At 33.4% G+C, this 23741-nt stretch overlaps 2 protein-coding genes across 2 annotated transcripts; one reads left to right on the top strand and one right to left on the bottom strand.

The window, feature by feature from the left end:
* Positions 1–3922: 3922 nt before the first annotated feature.
* On the top strand, positions 3923–7286 carry LOC139896280 (serine/threonine-protein kinase STY13-like). Its single transcript, XM_071878879.1, has 6 exons — positions 3923–4488; positions 4676–4808; positions 4887–5082; positions 5283–5407; positions 5509–5667; positions 6772–7286. The coding sequence occupies exons 1-6, from the start codon at positions 4358–4360 to the stop codon at positions 7096–7098; spliced, it is 1071 nt and encodes a 356-aa protein (XP_071734980.1). The 5' UTR covers positions 3923–4357; the 3' UTR covers positions 7099–7286.
* Positions 7287–11448: 4162 nt separating this feature from the next.
* Positions 11449–13193, bottom strand: LOC139900066 (hypothetical protein At1g04090-like). The gene is made up of 3 exons (XM_071882872.1): positions 13168–13193; positions 12016–12331; positions 11449–11910 (listed from the first exon to the last, which is right to left on the bottom strand). Exons 1-3 carry the CDS (start codon positions 13191–13193, stop codon positions 11449–11451), a joined length of 804 nt encoding a protein of 267 aa, XP_071738973.1.
* Positions 13194–23741: the final 10548 nt, after the last annotated feature.

The raw sequence follows: 23741 nt of genomic DNA, 5'->3' as shown, positions 1-23741 counted from the left end.
TCCCAACCTCCTTTGAGGACCCATTTTTGTACGTTGTGGTGTCGCAATTGGAACATACACTGCACAACCAAATGTTCTAAGATGGGAAATATTTGGCTCTTGACCAAAAGCAAGTTGTAGGGGGGAATATTTATGACTTGCACTTGGTCTGATGCGAATCAATGCAGCAGCATGTAAAATTGCATGACCCCATATAGATACAGGGAGTTTTGTTCTCATTATCAATGGTCTAGCGATTAACTGTAAACGTTTAATCAATGACTCGGCTAAACCATTTTGTGTATGCACATGAGCAACAGAATGTTCAACAACAATTCCTATAGACATGCAATAGTCATTAAATGCTTGAGATGTAAATTCACCAGCATTATCAAGTCTCACCCTTTTAATGGTGTAATCAGGAAAATGAGCTCTCAATTTAATAATTTGGGCAAGAAATTTTGCAAATGCCACATTACGGCTTGATAACAGACAAACATGAGACCATCTGCTAGATGCGTCTATTAGAACCATGAAATATCTAAATGGTCCACATGGTGGATGAATTGGTCCACATATATCACCTTGAATTCTTTCAAGAAACATTGGTGATTCTTTCTCAACCTTAAGTGGTGAGGGTCTAGTTATCAATTTTCCAAGAGAGCAAGATGTACATGGAACCATTGTATCATGATGGATTTTTCTATCCTTTAGTGGATGTCCATGAGTACATTCAATAATCCTTTTCATCATTGTTGATCCTGGATGGCCTAATCTGTTATGCCATAAACTGAATACACCAGGATCAATATATTTTTCGTTAACTACCATATGTATTTCTGGTACATTTATATGTGTATAATGTAATCCAGAACTAAGTCTTGGCAGTTTTTCAACCACATGACTCTTGTCAGTGATACTTAAATATTTCTCATTTTCTGTTGTCACTGACTGATAATCATACCCGTTAAGGTATATGTCGGAGAAACTCAATAAATTTCTGCTTGACTTGGGAGAAAATAAGGCATCATTTATTAAAAATTTTGTACCATTTGGTAGTATGAAATTTGCCTTTCCTATCCCTTTTATCAAGTTAGCAGGTCCTGATATTGTATGTATAGTTCCTTCCGTTGGTTTTAGATCAATAAAATATTTCTCGGATTTAAGTATAGTGTGTGTAGTTCCACTGTCTGCTATACAGAGATCTCCACCACTTGATTGATGTTGTATTCCAGCAAAATTCATATTGAACTTCATATATAAGAAATAAATAGTGAGTACATTAATATTACACAATATTTTAAACGCAAATAGATAGTACTGAAACATTTAGCAAACATAATGACAAAGACAGACGATATTAAATCGTTTATTTTTCAAAAGACACACAACTTAAACATTCAAGAAATCTTCATATAAATCAGATGGTTTCTCAGTGACTGTTGGATCAATATTATCCACAAAATTTACTTCCTTTTCTTTACCTTTCAGCGAATCCTGATACATCTTAACAAGATGTTTAGATGTTCGGCAAGTATTAGCCCAGTGGCCCATTCTACCACATCTGTAGCAAGATTCTTCAGAATTTTTAAAAGAATTTTCTTCAACATCTTGTTTAATGGGCTTGTTTTGTGGTTGATATTTATATTTTCGTGGATTACTATTTCTTTGACCACCACGGCCACGACCACGACCACGTCCACGCCCATTACCATTACCATAAGGATGGTTTCTACCATAGTTATGGCTTTTGGCATGATGATGGTGATGGTTATTATAACCACGACCTTGCCCGCGTCCTTGTCCCTGTTTATAATTATTTGCAGTATTTGCTTCAGGGATTGCAAGTGTACCAGTAGGACGGGATTGCTGATTTTTCATTAATAGCTCATCATTTTGCTCTGCAACTAAGAGATATGAATTAAGTTCAGGATATGTTTTGAACTTTAGCATTCTCAAATTTCTTTGCACTGTGATGTTTGCAGCATTCATTGTGGAGAAAGTTTTCTCCATCATGTCTGCATCACTAATTTCATGTCCACAGAATTTAAGTTGTGAACATGTATTATACAGAGCTGAGCTGTATTCATTTACTTTCTTAAAGTCTTGGAACCTTAATGTTCTCCATTGTTCCATTGCAGCTGGAAGTAAAATTTCTCTTTGATTATTGAATCTGCTTTTGAGACCTTCCCATAAAACATGGGGATCTTCTACAGTCACATAATTATTTTGTAAGCATTCATCAATATGTTGATGAATAAAGCAACATGCCGTAGCTTGTTCTTTTTCAGAACAAGTGTTGTTTTCATTTATGGTTTCAAGAATGCCCATTGATTTAAGATGCATTTTTACTTTTATAACCCATGGCATGTAGTTGTTTCCAGTTGATTCTAAAGGAGTAAATTTAAGCTTTCCCAGATTCGACATTTTCTATTATCAAAAATTAAAACAAACATCATGATAAATTAGAGTCAATTTATATTCATAAGTATATAAACATTAAACATAAATTTAATATAACATAAATGATAAGTAGGTGACAGTGTCGACCATGTGTAAGCAATCATAAATAAATGTTATATAACAAAAATATAAATATTAGTAAACATAAATGAAAATTTGGCGACAGTGTCGACCATATATTTTTTCAGGTGGTATAACCGACCTATATCATTCTGGTGGTATAACCGACCATATATCATTTTGGTGGTATAACCGACCATATATCATTTTGGTGGTATAACCGACCATATATCATTTTGGTGGCAGAGCCAACCATATTTAGTATTAAGATTATCGTGCTGATAACGTGTTATAATTCAGTAGGCTTATAACTACCTTTAGTGGTTTGATTCTTGATGTTATAATTCAGTAGGCTTATAACTACCTTTAGTGATTTGATTCTTGATTTAGAATACTAATAATGAAGTGTAAGAACAAAGATGATAATGGAGAGAAAGAAAGAAACACTTTGTAAGTGTGAGAAATGGTGCAAGTTTAATGCTTGCATTCATGAGTATTTATAGCCTAAAATCTCAATATAAAAATACATACTTTGTGTACCAAAATTGACTATATGTATACACCAAAATTGACTATCCATATCTATATTATTATTATTATTATAACACCTAAAAGAATATTACAATAGATCATGAAAGATTGCAAGCCTAATGTATCAAACAAAATGGTTTGATTACCCAAACATACGCTTGAAGATCATAACATAAGTAAGAATATTTTAAGTTTGATGTTTTGCACGATAACCGATCGATAAGTATACTTTCGAATGTGTACTCATTTCTAGCAATTCATATGGCTCACATGATAACGGGCTCGATGATCTTCAAAACTTCTTATATTTTTTTATATATTTAAGAACAAAATTGTCTATATTTATTTATTTGTATTTTTTTCTTTCAACAATGAAATTATAGAAAGCGAGGTATATAATTAAAAAATAAGGGTGCGTTTAATAAAACTGAATGATTTAGCACTGAATGATTAAGAATCTGAATGGTCCATAGCCTCTGAATAAGGTTTGTTTTACTTGAAAATAAACTTTTGATAATCATTTAGAAATTAGAATGAACAATAAGAACTGAGTAAAACTACCTTATTAATGTGTAACATGAATAGAATATTTAATATACTTGTTAGTTAACTTATTGAGGTATGATTTGAAGAGAATATTACAGAATATTGAGGTTTTTAATGGTTAAGAGAGTGTTTTAGCTCTGAATGATTCAGAGTTAGAACCATTCAGCACCATTAAGATGTCAGAAACAAATAACTAAATGTTAAATGGTTTAAAATTCAATGCTGAACTATTTGATTAAAAGGTAAACCAAAGGCCGTAAATCAAATACCACGCGTCACGCAACCAAAATCTTCCCGATTAACGCCATTTCATTTGGCCCTTTTCTCACCTAATTAAAATCAATGACTTGATTACTTTGTCTCTATCACATTACACACCCAGTTACCTTTTCCTTAATCTCTGCAGATCACCCTCAAATAACGCCTAAAACCATGAATTCACTCTCTCATTAACTCCAACCACCGCATCTGGGTTCATTTCACTTCTTTAATTTCAATCTCACCACTTTTATCTTCTTTGACCTAAATCTATACTGTACATATATCCAACCACCATTAATTTTTTGTAACCAAAGATTATCTAATGGGGTGGTAAAATTGAGCTTTTTAATCCTCTTTATGATCTTGGATTTGATTAAAATCTGTAAGCGTGGACTTATTTAGCTGAAAATTGATCATATATTTGCGGGACTGACGTCAAAATGCTGTCTTGGAAAGTTTGCCTGTAAGGTGTTTGTGAAAAATCCTCAACGAGATTTTGTAGATATAATTATAGGAAATGGGATCTGGAAATGGGTTTTATTCAGTGGGTGATTTGAATTTGGAATCAAAATGGTTAATTGATCCGAAGCTTCTTTTTGTCGGTCCAAAGATCGGTGAGGGTGCACATGCTAAAGTCTATGAGGGCAAGTAAGTCAGCTACATCCTTTTCACTTGTTAGAAAATGCCCTGTTCATAATTTGATATAATCTTATAATTTATGTAAAGATCAGTATCATGTTGCTGAGTTCATTGCATCTGTTTTTGATAAGTTACTTAATTGCGCTAGTAGAGTAGCTAAAGGTGATTTTATTGTTGATTATGTGATTTTTTTTAGATATAAGAACAAAACTGTTGCAATCAAGATTGTAAACAAAGGCGATACGCCTGAGAACATTGCAAAGATTGAAGGCCGATTTGTGAGAGAAGTTGCAATGTTATCTAAAGTGCAACACAAAAATTTAGTAAAGGTAGTTTACTGAATTATGATCAAGCAATAAAATTTAATATTTAATGTCAGGATCCAATAACAATTAATGTATGTGCAGTTTATCGGAGCATGTAAGGAACCAGTGATGGTCATAGTGACCGAGCTTCTTCTTGGTGGAACATTAAGGAAATACTTGGTGAATATGCGGCCAAGGTCTTTAGATACACGTGTTGCTATAAGTTTTGCACTTGATATAGCTCATGCAATGGAATGTTTACACTCACACGGGATCATTCACCGTGACTTAAAACCAGGTAAATAATTGTTCAAATATTTAGTTAAACTAAAATGTAAGCAAATGTAGATAAAGACTTGACATGCCCTAAGATGCGTGTGTATAGTTGTATATGTGTATGATTACTAAAGTTAAATTAGATACTAAAATGTAAAAAGCTTGTAACTTTATGTTTCATTTCAACTCGTTAATTGATTTTCATTAAATTATTGTTGGCAGAGAACTTGTTGCTAACAGCAGACCACAAGATTGTAAAACTTGCTGATTTTGGTTTGGCAAGAGAAGAATCAGTAACGGAGATGATGACAGCAGAAACAGGAACTTATCGTTGGATGGCTCCCGAGGTAATCTCATTTACATGGTTAATATACTAAAGCAATTACCTTTTTGTTAGGTTTCTTGGTATTTGATTGTGCGTTGAAGCAACTTTGTCATCTGATTGTAGCTTTACAGTACTGTAACACTAAGGCAGGGCGAAAAGAAGCATTATAATCACAAGGTTGATGCCTACAGCTTTGCGATTGTTTTGTGGGAGCTCATACACAATAAGTTACCCTTTGAAGGCATGTCAAATCTTCAAGCAGCCTATGCTGCTGCGTTCAAGGTACGTAATTCACGTCATCTTTCAACCATTTTTGCTATAAATCTTTGCAGCATAGAGGAGAGAATTAGTATGTAAAAAGCTAAAAGGTAGAAGGCTACCCGGAGGGCGAGTAAATCGACCCGATCCCATACTCTGATGTATGATGTACGCAACCCAACATGTATACTCCCTATTTCCTACCCATCCCTGGCCACCACTAAATATTCGTCATTCCAACCCGAGACCTTTTGCAAGGAACTCAGGGCCCCAACCACTGGGCTATCCTGGAATGTAGTATGTAGCAAGGAACTTAGGGCCCCAACCACTGGGCTATCCTGGAATGTAGTATGTAGTTTCATTAATGTGTTTGACTCCCGATCTAGAATGTGAAATATTGAAATTTAATAGGATCAAAGTCAACACCACCATATGGGTAAAGTCGAAACTTTGAAACTTTGAGTCAACAACAAGCATTGATTTATTGGCGCCTTGACTGCAATTTAGAGCCTAAATTGAATTCCAGGCTGGATTTAAAACTCATGGAAATTTGATTCTATCATTTCCATGGCGTGTCAATTTTATTTTTAATTTTATCTTTAATTTTAATTTTATTTTACTTTTAAAAAAAAAAATTCCTACTTATTGGCCGGAGGTCCAATCGGAAGCAACCTCTTTACCCGTCGAATAGAGAGAGGAATGACTATCTATACTTTTGACTTTTGAGTGTTTTCACTCTGGTGGAGAAATTACTTGTTTTTATTCTCGGATAGGGGAAGGATTGTCTACATCTCATCTCCCCATACACTACTCATGTGGTATTGGGTTTTGTTGTTGTTGTTACTAATTCACTATACCAAATTTTTAAGCTTTATTGTGATATTACATATATTTATAGTCGCATTTAATACACTAGTTATTATGTAGGAGGTGTTGAAAAATGGACATATTATATATCTCGACTCAACTCGATCGGATTTGACTTTTTGACCCATTAGCTCTGCCCATTTTGCCACCTATAATATATTTGATGATCAAATTTGCATAGAGGTCGTAATGATATGAATATATTTATGACTTGATATAATCAATCTCGGCCATTGATATGAATATGTTTTTTTACTACAGAATGTGAGGCCTCGTGCTGATGATCTACCGGAAGATCTAGCATTAATTGTGACATCATGTTGGAAAGAGGATCCGAATTCTCGACCTAATTTCAGTCAAATAATACAAATGCTTCATCATTACTTGTCTGCTAATTTTCCACCCGAGCCCCGTCCCACTTCTATCCCATCTCGCATTTTTGCCTCTCAAAATGCTGTTTTTTCACCCGATTCTCCTGGTACAAGTACTTTAATCATAAAAACAGATGAATCGGTTGAGGGAACACCAAGAGCACCTGTAGAAAACAGCTCTAAAGGTATTTTCTCCTGCTGTTATCAGTTTTGGTAAGTTTTAGTGGTGGAAGATGAACTTGGAACATACGTCTGTATACAGTTAAAAAACAGAAAGAAAAACAAAAAAGAGCAAAAGTGTCGAAGTATTAGGACATTAATTAGTTGTCATCTGCTGTAGAACCACGGTATTCGGCTTCCGTTGAAAACTAACTGCCGTTTTTATGGAAATGCTGAACGAACACAATAGTTCTGTTGCAAACTATAATGCAGAAAAAAACCCCTCCTAGGTGGGTTTTGTTCCTTTAGTGATTTTACGAAGACGGTTGTTTGGTTACGCTGAAAGAAGTGGTATTCGTTTGTCTATAAAGTCAATAATTGTAGGGTTGATGTGGACGTAAAGATAAGAAATAAGGTCCTTGTCAGGCCCCCTTTGTAAACGCTCTCAATTAAAAGATTTATTTCTTGAATGATGAAGTCCTGGAAAATGTTTTTTTAAGTAACTTTTGTATCAATGTATTATGTATATGATGTATATGATAGTATGGTATGGTACCAAATAATCTAACAAGTTGAAGCTAGAGTTTTCGCATTTTAGTTATGCCTCTATAATATAACTAAACCTAAAAGAACAGATTTGGACTCGAGCTACTCAAGGGTCACTTCAGTAACTCGTTAGAAGGTAACTGGACTATTGTAAATATAGGTGTCAATTTAAGTACCAACATTGTCATGTTACTTACATTGGGGGTTATGTTTTGTGCTTAATAAATTTAAATAGATTAATTGAGAAATTGACGCTTAAGATTATTGACACGTTCTTTAGACAAAATTTCGCCATTGATCCTTCAACTTTGTATCAAACGGCGTGGATACCTTAAACAATTTTTTTGACTTCATTGACCTTGAACTTTCATGATATCTCACGGATGACCTTAGTGCTAACGAAAGTTAAATTTTGACCGTTAAATTTAGTCACGTGCACAATACGTAAGGGTATTTTAGTCCATGTACAAAAGTTTAATGGATCAACTTATTTTAACGCATCATTCTAATCCTAAAATTCAGAAAATAAAAGAATTCATAATCACATCGTGACTATCATCATCATTTTTAGAACCTGTGTACATCGATCTTATTCATTTCATTATCAAATTGTTATTCATCTTCTAGATATCTCGAATACCATTATTAGAATTAGAAACAAGAAATATAGAAAGATTCAGATACATAAATATCTCCAATTCATAATTCGTCTTCATCTATGTTCATATTCATCTTCAAACCGCAACAAATAACCGATTTGTGTGTTCATCAAATAGAGGTTATAAACTCAAGTTAGATATAGATTCATGGCTCAGAGACAAAACCAAACACTCTTCGATCACTACTTCAATCAACAGTTTCAGATTTGGTGATTTTCAAATCGTGTTCTTCGCTAACCGAAAACTTAAAACGTTTTGGTCCTCGGAACAATTTGAAAAGAAATAGCCAAAACTAAAATTCTAGATTTATTCATGATCATTAAGTGAACGTTTCTTCAAAATTTGATATCCTAATTCATCCATTTGATTGATTGATCAACTGAAAGTCAAAGTGCGTTATCAAAAAGTAAACAACATGATCAATAATCAGATTAGAGAGTTGTAAGCTGTTACAAATGAGGAGGGTGAACATCGAAGCTTAGGATTATAATTTACGACAAGTTTCATGACGAATTCATTACCAAAAACTCATTAGTTTTCGATTTCGATTTCATGTTCATAAGTGTCAAAAACGATAAATGTTCTTAACTTTTCTGTAAATTTGATGTTGTTTTGTTTCTGATTCGTAATTTGTTAGGATCTCCCTATTACAATCATCGTCATCGAGTTTAACTGGTCCATCTGTATTTTTTTTCACGTTGAGAACCCCCTGTATTATCAATTTTGTAAACACCGCCATTTGTGACCACATCATTGTAGTATCTCTCATCACAGTATGAATTTGTCAGGACTTCAGGCCTTCCTTTCCATCTCCATTTTTAGCATGGTTCCCAATTAAAGGTGTAGTCTTATATTGAATACCATTTATATGAGATGTCTTTTGTTGATGTGTATGCATACCTGGAGGACTCTAGTAATTCCCATGTACGACTTTCTCATGGATTCCATGTTTGTTAGCTGTTTTCCTTTCAATAGCCATGTATATCCTCAGACTACCCCTCTTGAAAGAATATGTTATTTAGTCAGTTCTAGTTCTTGTCCATGTGTATCGATCTCGAGATTCCCAGTCATCCCCATTTTGTACCTGTTTTTCCTCCTCTTGCCATTTTCTATTTTTTCTATTAAACCTCTGTACATGGACTAAAATACCCTTGCGTGATTAATCTTAACGGCCATAATTTAACTTTCGTTAGCACCAAGGTCATCTGTGAGATATCGTAAAAGTTCGAGGTCAATGAAGTTAAAAAAATAGTTTAAGGTTATCCACGCCGTTTGGTACAAAGTTAAAGGACCAACGTCGAGATTTTGTCCGCTCTTTATAATAATGTATAGATAGAAAATTATTATTTTTACATTCTGATTGGGTTAAACTGATTCAAAATCTAATTCAATTAATAATATATTTAGTTATATAAATACTAATATCACCAATTGATTTAAAGTCAAAAGTAAATTTTAAAATCAAAATTTTATGATTATTTTGGCTAGATGATGATTTTATTGGGTTTACAATTTTAACCAACGTCGAATCAAAATTCAGTTTTCAGTTTGCAAATGAGTTCAGTTTTAGTTTGATTTTTGGTATATTACTCGTACAAGTTTCAAAATCAAATAGAACACTCTGAATAAACCGTATCAATAAACACCACTAATGTACATTGCTTTTATTCAATGATTGAACAAATGATTAACCAAATGAAGAGGAGAAGAAGTTAATCTGTCAGGTCCCCAAAAATTAAATCTCGTTACATGTTTTTCCTCCCACGCAAATGTTGGTTTTGGCATGGACTAATTTAGGTTCGGAGTTAGACGTGACACAGGTTTTGTTTGTATTTGTACAACCTCGAATTGAAACTTGATATTGTAGGAGAAACTATGGATATTTGTTGAATATCAGCTTCGTTTGCAACTAATAATACACCTCTGTCAAATCTTTATACTTAATTTTCAGTAAACAAAATGCGAAGAAGTTATGACAAAATTTTAAATAAGGGTTCGGGTTTCATACAAAGGTTACTCATTCTTGCAAACCCTAGCTGTTATATACTATGTGTTTTTCGTTCTAGCTCATTCCCAATACGATTAAACAACTCTAGATGTCGATCTAATCAATTCTTAGTGAAATGATTTGATTTATTCGATCCCACAAGTTCACGTTATTCATTAGAAGTTCGATTTCCACTCGATTGTTTCATTCGTTAGATAAGGTCATCAGGTTCAAGAATATATACCACACATGTATGTCTGTGTATCACCTGCATCTACTTATATATGTGCGTATTGAGTTATTATTTTTCCTAAAGGGGACTACTTTATTAGATCAATTGCCTAAGTGATTTGAGCTCTATATATACACCTAAAAAGGTCCTTTTTTTTAATTAATTGAATTGAAAGAAGTAGATATTATGGTAGTTCTGGTTTGCCCGGTTCCACGAGTTTGGACGGTATTTGTGGAGCCCCGAATTTGTGTGCCGGGTTAAAAGGAAGTTGCTTGTTTGCAATATTCATAATACAACTTTTGATATATGTAGGAGTTGGCTTGTTAATGGAAAAACTATTGCAAGGAAAGAGAACTTCTAGTCTTCCTTTGGTACATCAAATCAAATACTTTTGGAGCGACCCGTGAATGCCCCAAAATGCCATTCCAGGATCGATAATAGTGATGTAAGAGATATACTACGTAGTACTACGTAATAAAATACTACATGAACCGAGTGATCAATTTATTTGTATTTTATCTATACACAAAACTATTCACTGCATGCTACTCGTACAAGTTTTCATCTGTTAGAGTGAAATTTGAGATTGAAACTACCACGCCCATTAAAAATAATACTCCGTATAACTTAGATTACTTACAACGTCCATTTCTATTTCTATTTCTTAATATGAGATGGCTAAATGTATAAGTCATAAAAGAAAAATAGTAATGAACAAAAGCAATCCGTAATTAATATTGTAGATATGAGTAATAAGTATTAGGATTTATTTACATTTCTTAATATAACCTTAAGGTTATATTAAGATAAATCCTAAATAATAATAAAATCTAAACATTTAAGTATTACAATACCACTATCATGAAAAAACTATCATACGTATGTTTCTTCAAGATTATAAAGTAAATTAGCCTCTGCGGTTGTTGGTTGTCTCGATTCACATAAATTCCTCATATTATTAGGGGCGGAAAGTAAATCGACATCTCATAGTGATATAGGCCTTTCTATAACCATGTGAAGTTTCTCACTCCCATTCCAACTACCTTTAACTTTTGGTCCTGTTGGTCCTCCTTCACTAAATATTATTTTAAGTAAACTTTGAAAAAATCTCTCAAATACTCCGCTTAAATACCACCCCAAACGATGTCGTATTGCATGCAGTTCCTCATCAATTACATAACTTTTACGAGGACCCCAATTCCTCATATAATTCAACCAGGGTGGCTCAACCACCACACCACCCAGATACTCTGCCGCAACAACCACCGCGCCAACACATGTATCCATAACCTTATTACTTGGGGACGTTATATCCAACAAACCTGCAACTTTCGCCCCTTTCGCCCCTTTCAACCCAAAGCAAACGGTCCCGGATCTAGGATATAACCCATGACCATGTAATGCTGAGTACGCCACTATTTTGCTATTCGCGTCCCATTCTAGACCCTAACTACTCACCCATTCACCCCAACTATGTCGCCCAAAGTAGACCATGCTCAACTCTCCATTAATATTACTTATTTTTAAAGTCACATGTTCCCAATCACCTACGTGCTCACCCACCGGTGCTAAAGATACTACTCTAAACAACACTTTAGCCCGTGATGCACCATTAAAAGGGTGAAACACCCATATGCTAATATCGGCATATAGCCCAACCGAAACCGGTTTAACATGAAAATAAGCCCTAGCATTTTGTAAATTACCACTCTTGACTCTTTCTTTACTCAACGAATTAACTGGAAGATCTAGCCAATATGTTTTATCATTCAAACCACCTTGTGGAAGGTTCGCCCCGTCTTTCTCAACTCGAATAGGGTTAGACTCATCCCCAACGTAGTAAAGCAATGCACCATTTTCGAAAAACCTGTTGGTGCATAATCCCAAGTTCTATGATTGTAATATGTTTTATTCGTTTTGTCTTTGATATTTCAGTCATGTAAGGACTATGTCATTAATACATTGTGTTTGGTTTGATTAATGTATTAACATAAAATGGTTCGAGTTGTTTGGTTGGCAGCTCAGACCATCGACCGATGGTAGAGACCATCGGTCGAGGGACGAACACCACCGGCAGTAGGTCAGGGACCACCGGCTGATGGTCACTGTAATGGTATATAAATAGGGAAGTCGGGTTACATTGTTAGGTTACACACCCTACACCCTCTTGCCGTCGATTTTCGCTGTTACTATCGTCCTAGACCATACCCCAACCGAATACAATCATTAAGGCGTCGATTATATCAACATATTGTTGGTTAGATTGATCCCAAAGTGAACTATGTATTCGATTCATCTTAGTTTAGTGTTTTCTGCCTCTAATCTAGGTACAACGTTTGATCTAAGATCCAAGTACGTCTACAAAGTGGTATCAGAGCTGTGGCTTGCTGATCTAAACGTTTTTGAGTCGAATTCAGTGTTTTTAATTTTAGGGTTTTTGTGTTTATTTGTGTTTCTGGGTGTGTTTCCTAGGCTTCTACCGGTTTGTTTTGGATTTAGAACGTCAAAATCGATCAAAATTGAAGTTTTTAGTGAAAACCCTAGTTTTTCCTGCCCTGTATACGTAAGAACTACCCTCGGCCGATCGTCTTTGACCATCGACCGTTTGTCTCGACCTTCGACCGTTCGTCAGACTCAATCGACCGATCGTCTCATATAGAACCGGAGGACAGTTTGTAGTATCATATAACCGTTTGTCTTTACCATTGTGACGATCGCTCCAAATCCATATGGACGAACACGTCATTCATTGATTTCATTGCGAGGTATTTGACCTCTATATGATACGTTTTGTAAACATTGCATTCTTTTGAAAAGGCATACCATAAATGAATATTTAAATCAAAGGTTTTCGACATCTGATGATTTCTACATATAGACAATCACCGTATATAATAGTTTACAATAGTACTTCCGTTGACAATGTAGTCAAAATAAGGTACATGATGATGAATTGGTGAATGCAACGTTTTCTTGAAAAATATGCCATATAAGACTCCATGCACATAGCTTGTCTATCATATAAGCAAACAGCGGAAGACTTCTAGGGAACCTGAGAATAAACATGCTAACAAGTGTCAACACAAAGGTTGGTGAGTTCATAGTTTGTATGTTTCGCATAATCTGTATATAAAGATGGATCACAAGATTTCAGTTGTTTCATCCAGAAACGTTTATCAAAATATTCTACGAAATTGAGCACCCTGGTAACTAAACTTAACGTATATATAATTTGTACCCTTTGTATAATCATCTTAATAATACACGCAAACCAACGTGTACGCTTCTCAAATAGCATACGTCCGTTAAAAGGCTAGTGCTCTAGCTCGGACGGGGATATCAAGCCCTATGGATCCATATACTACTACTCGCACCCACCAGTTCTTATAACTGGCAGTTACTAGTTACCAAAGCTAAGGGATTTTCGGTTCAAACTCAGTGTAGAATTTAGTATGTACTTGTATCCATTGTGTTTAAAATAAAGTGCATGTATTCTCAGCCCAAAAATATAGATTGCAAAAGCAATTAAAAAGGGAGCAAATGAAACTCACCTTAGCAGCACATACAGTTGTTCATCGTAATGTAACCGAAACTCGGTATATCAAAGAATCGTAGATCTCAACCTAGAGAACATATGTTGGTCAATAAATGTCTATCAATCTAGGTCAGGTCATAGTGTATCACAATCCTAATGCTCGAGATCGACATATAAAAGTTATCCAAAGTCGTTTCAAAAAGTCAATTTTGACAATAGTTCAACAAAACGAGACGTACCTTATATAAGAATTCATTTACTCGGTTGATAATATTCAAAAAATCCAATTTATCAATCTTACAAACAAGTTGTTTAAATATTAATTGCAGATTCAAAAGCAATTCCAATTAACGTCAATTATAATTCAGTTGATCATATCTTTTAATCCGTTCATCGAAACTATTCGATATCTAAATGAAAAGTTATTGATTTTTCGCCAGCTTTCCAAAAACATGTATATCATATACCTTTTACCAGTAATATATGTATTTAATTCGTGATCTATTATAAACTGTTTAACGACGAAATTTAGCATACACGTATGTATAAATATATATACTCGAGCACTAGACATGGATACACAATTAATATATAAAAGATAAAATATGAGTGCTTACGTATCAATATTGAGATTCAATGTTGTAGGATAGTACGTAGAAGTAACGGAGATGATAAACACTAGGTTTGACTTACGAGCAAAACCCTCGAACAATACCCATAACCTCCTTAGTAATAACCCATAGTTTCCTTAGCTCTATCCCGCTTGAAAACCCATTTTGAAAGTGACACGCTCATGACCTCGTCGTAGTATTTTAAGTGATATAATTAGTAATAAATACTACTACTAATAATAAAATAAATAATAATAATAATAATCTTAATAATAATCATAATAATAATAATAATAATATTAATAATATTAATATAAATAATAAATAATAATAATATTACAAAGGGATTAGTGTATGTGTAAATAAAACTCGAGCAGAAACTGGACTTTTATAGGCAACTTTTTGGAATCTGATGCCCATGCGATCGCATGGGTTTTTAGTGTATTTTCCATGCGATCGCATGGCCGCCTGATCCAGCTCAAAATGTTTTTGTTTTCTTGTTTGTCGACATATTATTATATAATATATATATAATATATATAATTTAAATAATTAATTATATATTATATTAAATTCATGTGCATAGTTGACTTGTAATTTTCGTTCCGATGACTCGTATGTTGTCACTCGACTTATGTCCCGGTTCCGGTTTCTCGAACGCATTTTCGTACGCTTAGAAAACTCGCAATTTACGTTTTGTGACTCGTACCTTTGTCAAAATATAATCTTAAATTATCAATAAACTATATCATTCAATTAAACTTTCGAGTGTTTTGGTCATTTACTTCTATAAATCATTGTCTCGCTATTTGTTAATATATATATAATAACAAATCGTTTTATGACCAAGTTAATATATATTTTCAACATTCATTAACACGTTTTAAATATACGTCGTAAGTTATTCATACAAATGTTAATCATACAAAGATTAAGTTTAAATTTGGTCAGAAATTTTCGGGTCATCACAGTACCTACCCGTTAAAGAAATTTCGTCCCGAAATTTGAGTGAGGTAGTCATGACTAACAATAAAAATGTTTTCATGACGTATATGTGTTGATAAATAGAGTTTTATCACCGTTGAATAATATGGATAAAACAATCCGATTATTCGAAGCGTATGAGAGAAGTTATCGTAAAAGAGTGAAATGAAGAATAGAGATTCGTCTTAACTCTTGACATATTAACGATTGATTTTCGTAATTTAAGGAATAGAAAATCTTCATAATCTAAATAAGATTTGATTCTTCGGAAATTAAGGAGATTAAGATCTTCCTTAATTAAATGCGTAATCTGCCTCGATTACTATGTCTGATATTTTACTATAAATTGACCTCTTCCGTTTCATTTATTTTCACCACTCCTATAAGCTTCTTCCTTATTTCATACTTCCTAATAGATTTTGAAAATGCTTAATCCAGTTCTGATTCTTGATATTTTCTTGGCTATCGTATCCTTCATTCTTCTTTTTCATCTGCCACCAGAGGAGGTTATTTTCTTCTACTATTACCTTGGGGTTATAGTTTTTTTCATTCTCCCATGTCTTTATATTGCTATACGCATTGATATACACGGTTTGTAATTTCGGGGTTTTTATCGGGCTTTTTATTCTCCATTATATTTCGGAGCTTCATGCTTTTATTTTTCCTTCCCGACTTCAAGTCAAGCGAATAATGGTCCAGAATTCGTAGGTATGGAGTTTTGGATGAACATAGTTAATGTTCTAAGAAGGTAATCGTAATGGCACGATCTTGATTTGTTAAATTACTAGAATATCCGGAAAGATAGAATCATCAAGAAATATTTTCTTGATATTTTAGAGATTAACTAGAATACAAGAGTCGTATGACATAGCACATGATGACGTTATGATCTGTGAATCATCACGTTCCATTTAGAAACTCAGCATGACTTACTGTAATATAATCACGTTGATCAAGTGTCATTATATTATACTAACTCATGCTTCAGCTCCCAACATCACTTCAAAAATATTCATATTTTAAACTCGAAGGTTTCAGAATTTAGAAACTAAAATAGTTTCTTTTATGATGTAACACAGATATCATAAGGAGAAAATTGATTTCTGATAAGAATGATTATGGAATTATCTCCAGAAATATGGAGGATATTTATAATGAAAGATACGATGATATCTTAGAATTTCTAATATCAGAGGATGATGAAGAATATTGTCCGCAAGTGTTTAGATTCGGAAGCAAGGTATTCGTTAATGGCTTCAGCAGATACTGAATCATTTGGATTCTTTGAAGGCAGGTTCAGTCTTTGTGATTTATCCACAGCCTCTTTCATACTTTACTCAATCCGTTTTTCAGTTCCAAACCTTCTCTTTTTCTCAGCTTTACCACCATACTATTCTTTATCATCAAGCTTTTGACTGTTAAGGTCGTTTACAGTTTTTGCTGCTTCATCAACATTGTTCCAATTTCAGAGAACTAGTTCATAGTTTGGGATGTTTTTCAGAAACTTCACATTCGAAGTATGTAAGTCTAGAAGATAGACATTATATGTATATATATAACTGTTGGCGTAGAATTGCTGCGAAATTCGTAATACTTATTGCTAATTCCCGGTAGTTGGTATGGCAATTGCCGTTACAAGATGTAGATGAGTACATGATAGGGTTTCAATGAGTATAAGGATTTTGCGAAAGATCAAGGATCAATGAGGTTGTTGATAAATTTACTGCTAATGTGGTGGAACATGAAAGGTTCCCCTGTAACAAGAATGTATATGTCAAGATTATAATAAGGCTAATCTGAAAAGTCGAGGTTGACTGGTTGAATGATTGATAATACTGGATACTTTGAAAAGGGATTGCAAGATTATTTTCGGTAAAAACAACGCTAAAGGATCTTGCACAGTTTTGAAGTCAAAGTATAGCTTTGAAAGATGTAGATATCTAAGAATGATGTCACCGGTTCAGAGTTATGACTTGGATTCTGATCCGTCAATATCAGAATATGTGATTGAATTTGTATGAAAACGATTGTATATCGTTGTGAGTATTGTTAATAATTTTTTTTTTTGAATCAAAGTTGAAGAATGTACAGTATAACATATTAATTGTGAACTTATATATTTCCCGAGTATTACCTACCCGTTAAAGATTTCACAATTAATATTTTGTACAAAAGAATTTTTATTACCGTCTTTATGAAAATATATGTATGTATATTTTCTTCAGATGTAATACAGATTTAATGAGTTAATATCATATTAAGCTCATTTGATTTTCGGCTTGACTTAGAAATGATTAATCTTTAAAATATTAAAGATTACATAATCTTTGCGGAGTATTTCGCTAATGAAATCAATACTTCATTATTTATTCTTATTGATATTCCTTGGTGAAGAATGTTGGTACTCGTGGAATTTTTTTGTGAACATTACAAGGCACAGATGATGTTTTCTGGAAAGTTTTGAGTATATCGAAATTGAAAATGTAAAATCAATTATGTAATTGATTAATACACTTGGTTTATTATGAAATGAAATTCATTGGGTTGAAATAGAGATTGTAGTTAACAATGGTTAAGTTGTTAAGGAAGGATGTACATCATTGCATATTAGTAATATGAACTAACCGAGTAGTACCTACCAGTTAAGATTCACATGTAATAGCTTAGTACGAAAAGATTTATTTTGATTTCAAAATTCAGATATATTAAATATACATAAAATTTCTTCAGGGGAAATGAGTTAATACTTCATCGGTTATTGTTGCTGGTATTTCTTGGTAACTACGGTGCGTATGACGTTGATGCTCGTGGAACAGATTGTGAAGTTGAGGTTTGCGATGCGGATGTTGTTGGTGGTGGTAATGGTGCTGTTGGTGTTGTTGTCGGTGGTACTGTTGATGCCGGTGATGCTGCTGGTGTTTGTAACCTTTGCACCATATTCTCCAAAGCCACTACCCGAGCACGAAGCTCGTTGACTTATTCTACTACACCGGGATGATTAGCGGTTCGGACGAGCGGATGAATAAGATCCAGAATTTGAGATAGTATATTATCGTGACGAGATACTCTGGAAATGAGAGAGAAAATGGTGTCTCGAACAGGTTCGCCGGTAAGAGCTTCGGGTTCTTCGCCAAGAGGGCAATGTGGTGGGTGAAAGGGATCGCCTTCTTCTTGTCTCCAATAATTAAGTAGGTTACGAACCCATCCCCAATTCATCCAGAATAGATGATGGCTAATTGGTTGATCCATTCCGGTTACACTGTCTTCGGAATTCAGGTGAATATCCATATCGGAATAGCTGTCAGAGTTTGAACTAGATACGGGATCCATCTTGTATAAATAGGGAGATGATTTTTGATATGAATTAGATTATAGAATTTAGTTTGGTATTCTTCAATACATAATTTACATATGTATATATAATACCAAATTCCATAAATCACGGAGAAATTTTCGGAAGATATCAGGAAAAGTTTACAGTAACAGATACGCTAAGATATGAATTTTTGTCTATACACTATTTATGCAATAAATGCAGGAAAATGTGTCTAGACTTAAGAATGATAAGCATGTAATTTCCGACAAGAAATGATAAGCAAAACTTTTAACTTGCAGACACAGTCGAAGTCCAGACTTACTAATGCATCCTAACAACTATCAGTTAGACATACTTATGCAAGACCTGGTTCACTAGGACCAACGCTCTGATACCAACTGTGACGATCGCTCCAAATCCATATGGACGAACACGTCATTCATTGATTTCATTGCGAGGTATTTGACCTCTATATGATACGTTTTGTAAACATTGCATTCTTTTGAAAAGGCATACCATAAATGAATATTTAAATCAAAGGTTTTCGACATCTGATGATTTCTACATATAGACAATCATCGTATATAATAGTTTACAATAGTACTTCCATTGACAATGCAGTCAAAATAAGGTACATGATGATGAATTGGTGAATGCAACATTTTCTTGAAAAATATGCCATATAAGACTCCATGCACATAGCTTGTCTATCATATAAGCAAACAGCGGAAGACTTCTAGGGAACCTGAGAATAAACATGCTAACAAGTGTCAACACAAAGGTTGGTGAGTTCATAGTTTATATGTTTCGCATAATCTGTATATAAAGATGGATCACAAGATTTCAGTTGTTTCATCCAGAAACGTTTATCAAAATATTCTACGAAATTGAGCACCCTGGTAACTAAACTTAACGTATATATAATTTGTACCCTTTGTATAATCATCTTAATAATACACGCAAACCAACGTGTACGCTTCTCAAATAGCATACGTCCGTTAAAAGGCTAGTGCTCTAGCTCGGACGGGGATATCAAGCCCTATGGATCTATATACTACTACTCGCGCCCACCAGTTCTTATAACTGGTAGTTACTAGTTACCAAAGCTAAGGGATTTTCGGTTCAAACTCAGTGTAGAATTTAGTATGTACTTGTATCCATTGTGTTTAAAATAAAGTGCACGTATTCTCAGCCCAAAAATATAGATTGCAAAAGCAATTAAAAAGGGAGCAAATGAAACTCACCTTAGCAGCACATACAGTTGTTCATCGTAATGTAACCGAAACTCGGTATATCAAAGAATCGTAGATCTCAACCTAGAGAACATATGTTGGTCAATAAATGTCTATCAATCTAGGTCAGGTCATAGTGTATCACAATCCTAATGCTCGAGATCGACATATAAAAGTTATCCAAAGTCGTTTCAAAAAGTCAATTTTGACAATAGTTCAACAAAACGAGACGTACCTTATATAAGAATTCATTTACTCGGTTGATAATATTCAAAAAATCCAATTTATCAATCTTACAAACAAGTTGTTTAAATATTAATTGTAGATTCAAAAGCAATTCCAATTAACGTCAATTATAATTCAGTTGATCATATCTTTTAATCCGTTCATCGAAACTATTCGATATCTAAATGAAAAGTTATTGATTTTTCGCCAGCTTTCCAAAAACATGTATATCATATACCTTTTACCAGTAATATATGTATTTAATTCGTGATCTATTATAAACTGTTTAACGACGAAATTTAGCATACACGTATGTATAAATATATATACTCGAGCACTAGACATGGATACACAATTAATATATAAAACATAAAATATGAGTGCTTACGTATCAATATTGAGATTCAATGTTGTAGGATAGTACATAGAAGTAACGGAGATGATAAACACTAGGTTTGACTTACGAGCAAAACCCTCGAACAATACCCATAACCTCCTTAGTAATAACCCATAGTTTCCTTAGCTCTATCCCGCTTGAAAACCCATTTTGAAAGTGACACGCTCATGACCTCGTCGTAGTATTTTAAGTGATATAATTAGTAATAATAATAATACTACTAATAATAATAAAATAAATAATAATAATAATAATCTTAATAATAATCTTAATAATAATAATAATATTAATAATATTAATATAAATAATAAATAATAATAATATTACAAAGGGATTAGTGTATGTGTAAATAAAACTCGAGCAGAAACTGGACTTTTATAGGCAACTTTTTGGAATCTGATGCCCATGCGATCGCATGGGTTTTTAGTGTATTTTCCATGCGATCGCATGGCCGCCTGATCCAGCTCAAAATGTTTTTGTTTTCTTGTTTGTCGACATATTATTATATAATATATATATAATATATATAATTTAAATAATTAATTATATATTATATTAAATTCATGTGCATAGTTGACTTGTAATTTTTGTTCCGATGACTCGTATGTTGTCACTCGACTTATGTCCCGGTTTCGGTTTCTCGAACGCATTTTCGTACGCTTAGAAAACTAGTAATTTACGTTTTGTGACTCGTACCTTTGTCAAAATATAATCTTAAATTATCAATAAACTATATCATTCAAAGTGTATCTTAAACTTTCGAGTGTTTTGGTCATTTACTTCTATAAATCATTGTCTCGCTATTTGTTAATATATATATAATAACAAATCGTTTTATGACCAAGTTAATATATATTTTCAACATTCATTAACACGTTTTAAATATACGTCGTAAGTTATTCATACAAATGTTAATCATACAAAGATTAAGTTTAAATTTGGTCAGAAATTTCCGGGTCATCACAACCATCGACCGTTAGTCTCGTGTCCATCGACCGATTGTCCCCTACCATCGTGTGACGATCGCTCCAAATTCATATGGACGAACACGTCATTCATCGATTTCATTGCGAGGTATTTGACCTCTATATGATACGTTTTGTAAACATTGCATTCTTTTGAAAAGGCACACCATAAATGAATATTTAAATCAAAGGTTTTCGACATCTGATGATTTCTACATATAGACAATCACCGTAAATAATAGTTTACAATAGTAATTACATTGACAATGCAGTCAAAATAAGATACATGGTGATGATTTGGTGAATGCAACGTTTCCTTGAAAAAATATGCCATGTAAGACTCCATGCACATAGCTTGTGTAACATATAATCAAACAGCGGAAGACTTCTAGGGAACCTGAGAATAAACATGCTAACAAGTGTCAACACAAAGGTTGGTGAGTTCATAGTTTTAATGTTTCGTATAATCTGTATATAAAGGTGGATCACAAGATTTCAGTTGTTTCATCCAGAAACGTTTATCAAAATATTCTACGAAATTGAGCACCCTGGTAACTAAACTTTAACGTATATATAATTTGTACCCTTTGTATAGTCATCTTAATAATACACGCAAACCAACGTGTACGCTTCTCAAATAGCATACATCCGTTAAAAGGCTAGTGCTCTAGCTCGGACGAGGATATCAAGCCCTATGGATTCATATACTACTACTCGCGCCCACCAGTTCTTATAACCGGTAGTTACTAGTTACCAAAGCTAAGGGATTTTCGGTTCAAACTCAGTATAGAATTTAGTATGAACTTGTGTCCATTGTTTAAAATAAAGTGCATGTATTCTCAGCCCAAAAATATATATTGCAAAAGCATTTAAAAAGGGAGCAAATGAAACTCACGCATATAAATCTAGTATTTTCAGTATTTATAAACAGTCGCATTATTCTCAGCCCAAAAATATATTGAGTAAAAGGGATCATATGAAACTCACGCATATAAATCTAGTATTTTCAGTATTTATAAACAGTCGCATTATTCTCAGCCCAAAAATATATTGAGTAAAAGGGATCATATGAAACTCACCTTAGCAGCATATAAAGTCGTTCACCAAAATGTGATCGAAACTCGGATTACCAAATAATCGTAGATCTCAACCTAGAGAACATATGTTGGTCAATAAACGTCTATCAAGCTAGGTCAGGTCATAGTGTATCACAATCCTAATGCTCGAGATCGACATACAAAAGTTATCCAATGTCGTTTCAAAAAGTCAATTTTGACAGTTGTTTAACAAAACGAGATGTACCTTATATAAGGATTCATTTACTCGGTTGGTAATATTCAAAAATCCAAATTATCAATCTCGTAAACGAGTTGTTTAAATCTTAATTGTAGATTCAAAAGCAATTTCAATTAACGTCAATCATAATTCGGTTGATCATATCTTTTAATCCGTTCATCGAAATTATTAGATATCTAAATGAAAAGTTATTGATTTTTCGCCAGCTTTCCAAAAACATGTATATCATATACTTTTTACCAGAAATATATGTATTTAATTCGTGATTCATTATAACTGTTTAACGACGAAATTTAGCATACAAGCATATATAAATATATATATACTCGAGCACTAGACATGGATACACAATTAATATATAAAAGATAAAATATGAGTGCTTACGTATAAATATTGAGATTCAATATTGTAGGAAAGTACGTAGACGTAACGGAGATGATAAACACTAGATTTGATTCACAAATATACCCCCGAACATTACCCATAACCTCCTTGGCAATAACCCATAATTTCCTTAGCTCTATCCAGCTCAAAAACCCATTTTGAAGGTGACACGCTCATAACGTCGTCGTAGTATTTTAGGTATATATACTACTAATAATAATATTATAATAAGATTAATAATAATAATATTAATCTTAATAATAATAATAATAATAATAATAATAATAATAATAATAATATAAAAAATAATAATTCGGAGGAATGAACCGAGC

Source organism: Rutidosis leptorrhynchoides, chromosome 3, assembly GCF_046630445.1.
Source record: "Rutidosis leptorrhynchoides isolate AG116_Rl617_1_P2 chromosome 3, CSIRO_AGI_Rlap_v1, whole genome shotgun sequence".
Classification (NCBI taxonomy): Eukaryota; Viridiplantae; Streptophyta; class Magnoliopsida; order Asterales; family Asteraceae; genus Rutidosis; species Rutidosis leptorrhynchoides.
The sequence above is the reverse complement of the archived record's forward strand: the minus strand, read 5'-3'. Positions and strand labels throughout refer to the sequence as shown.

Coding starts and splice junctions, on each gene's coding strand:
- LOC139896280 (XM_071878879.1), top strand. CDS start 4,358: ATGGGATCTGGAAATGGGTTTTATTCAGTGGGTGATTTGAATTTGGAA. Junction 5,083..5,282: donor TCACCGTGACTTAAAACCAG/GTAAATAATTGT, acceptor TATTGTTGGCAG/AGAACTTGTTGCTAACAGCA. Junction 5,668..6,771: donor CCTATGCTGCTGCGTTCAAG/GTACGTAATTCA, acceptor TTTTTACTACAG/AATGTGAGGCCTCGTGCTGA.
- LOC139900066 (XM_071882872.1), bottom strand. CDS start 13,193: ATGGATTTGGAGCGATCGTCACAATG. Junction 12,332..13,167: donor TTGGAGCGATCGTCACAATG/GTAAAGACAAAC, acceptor ATGCACCAACAG/GTTTTTCGAAAATGGTGCAT. Junction 11,911..12,015: donor TAGCACCGGTGGGTGAGCAC/GTAGGTGATTGG, acceptor GTGAGTAGTTAG/GGTCTAGAATGGGACGCGAA.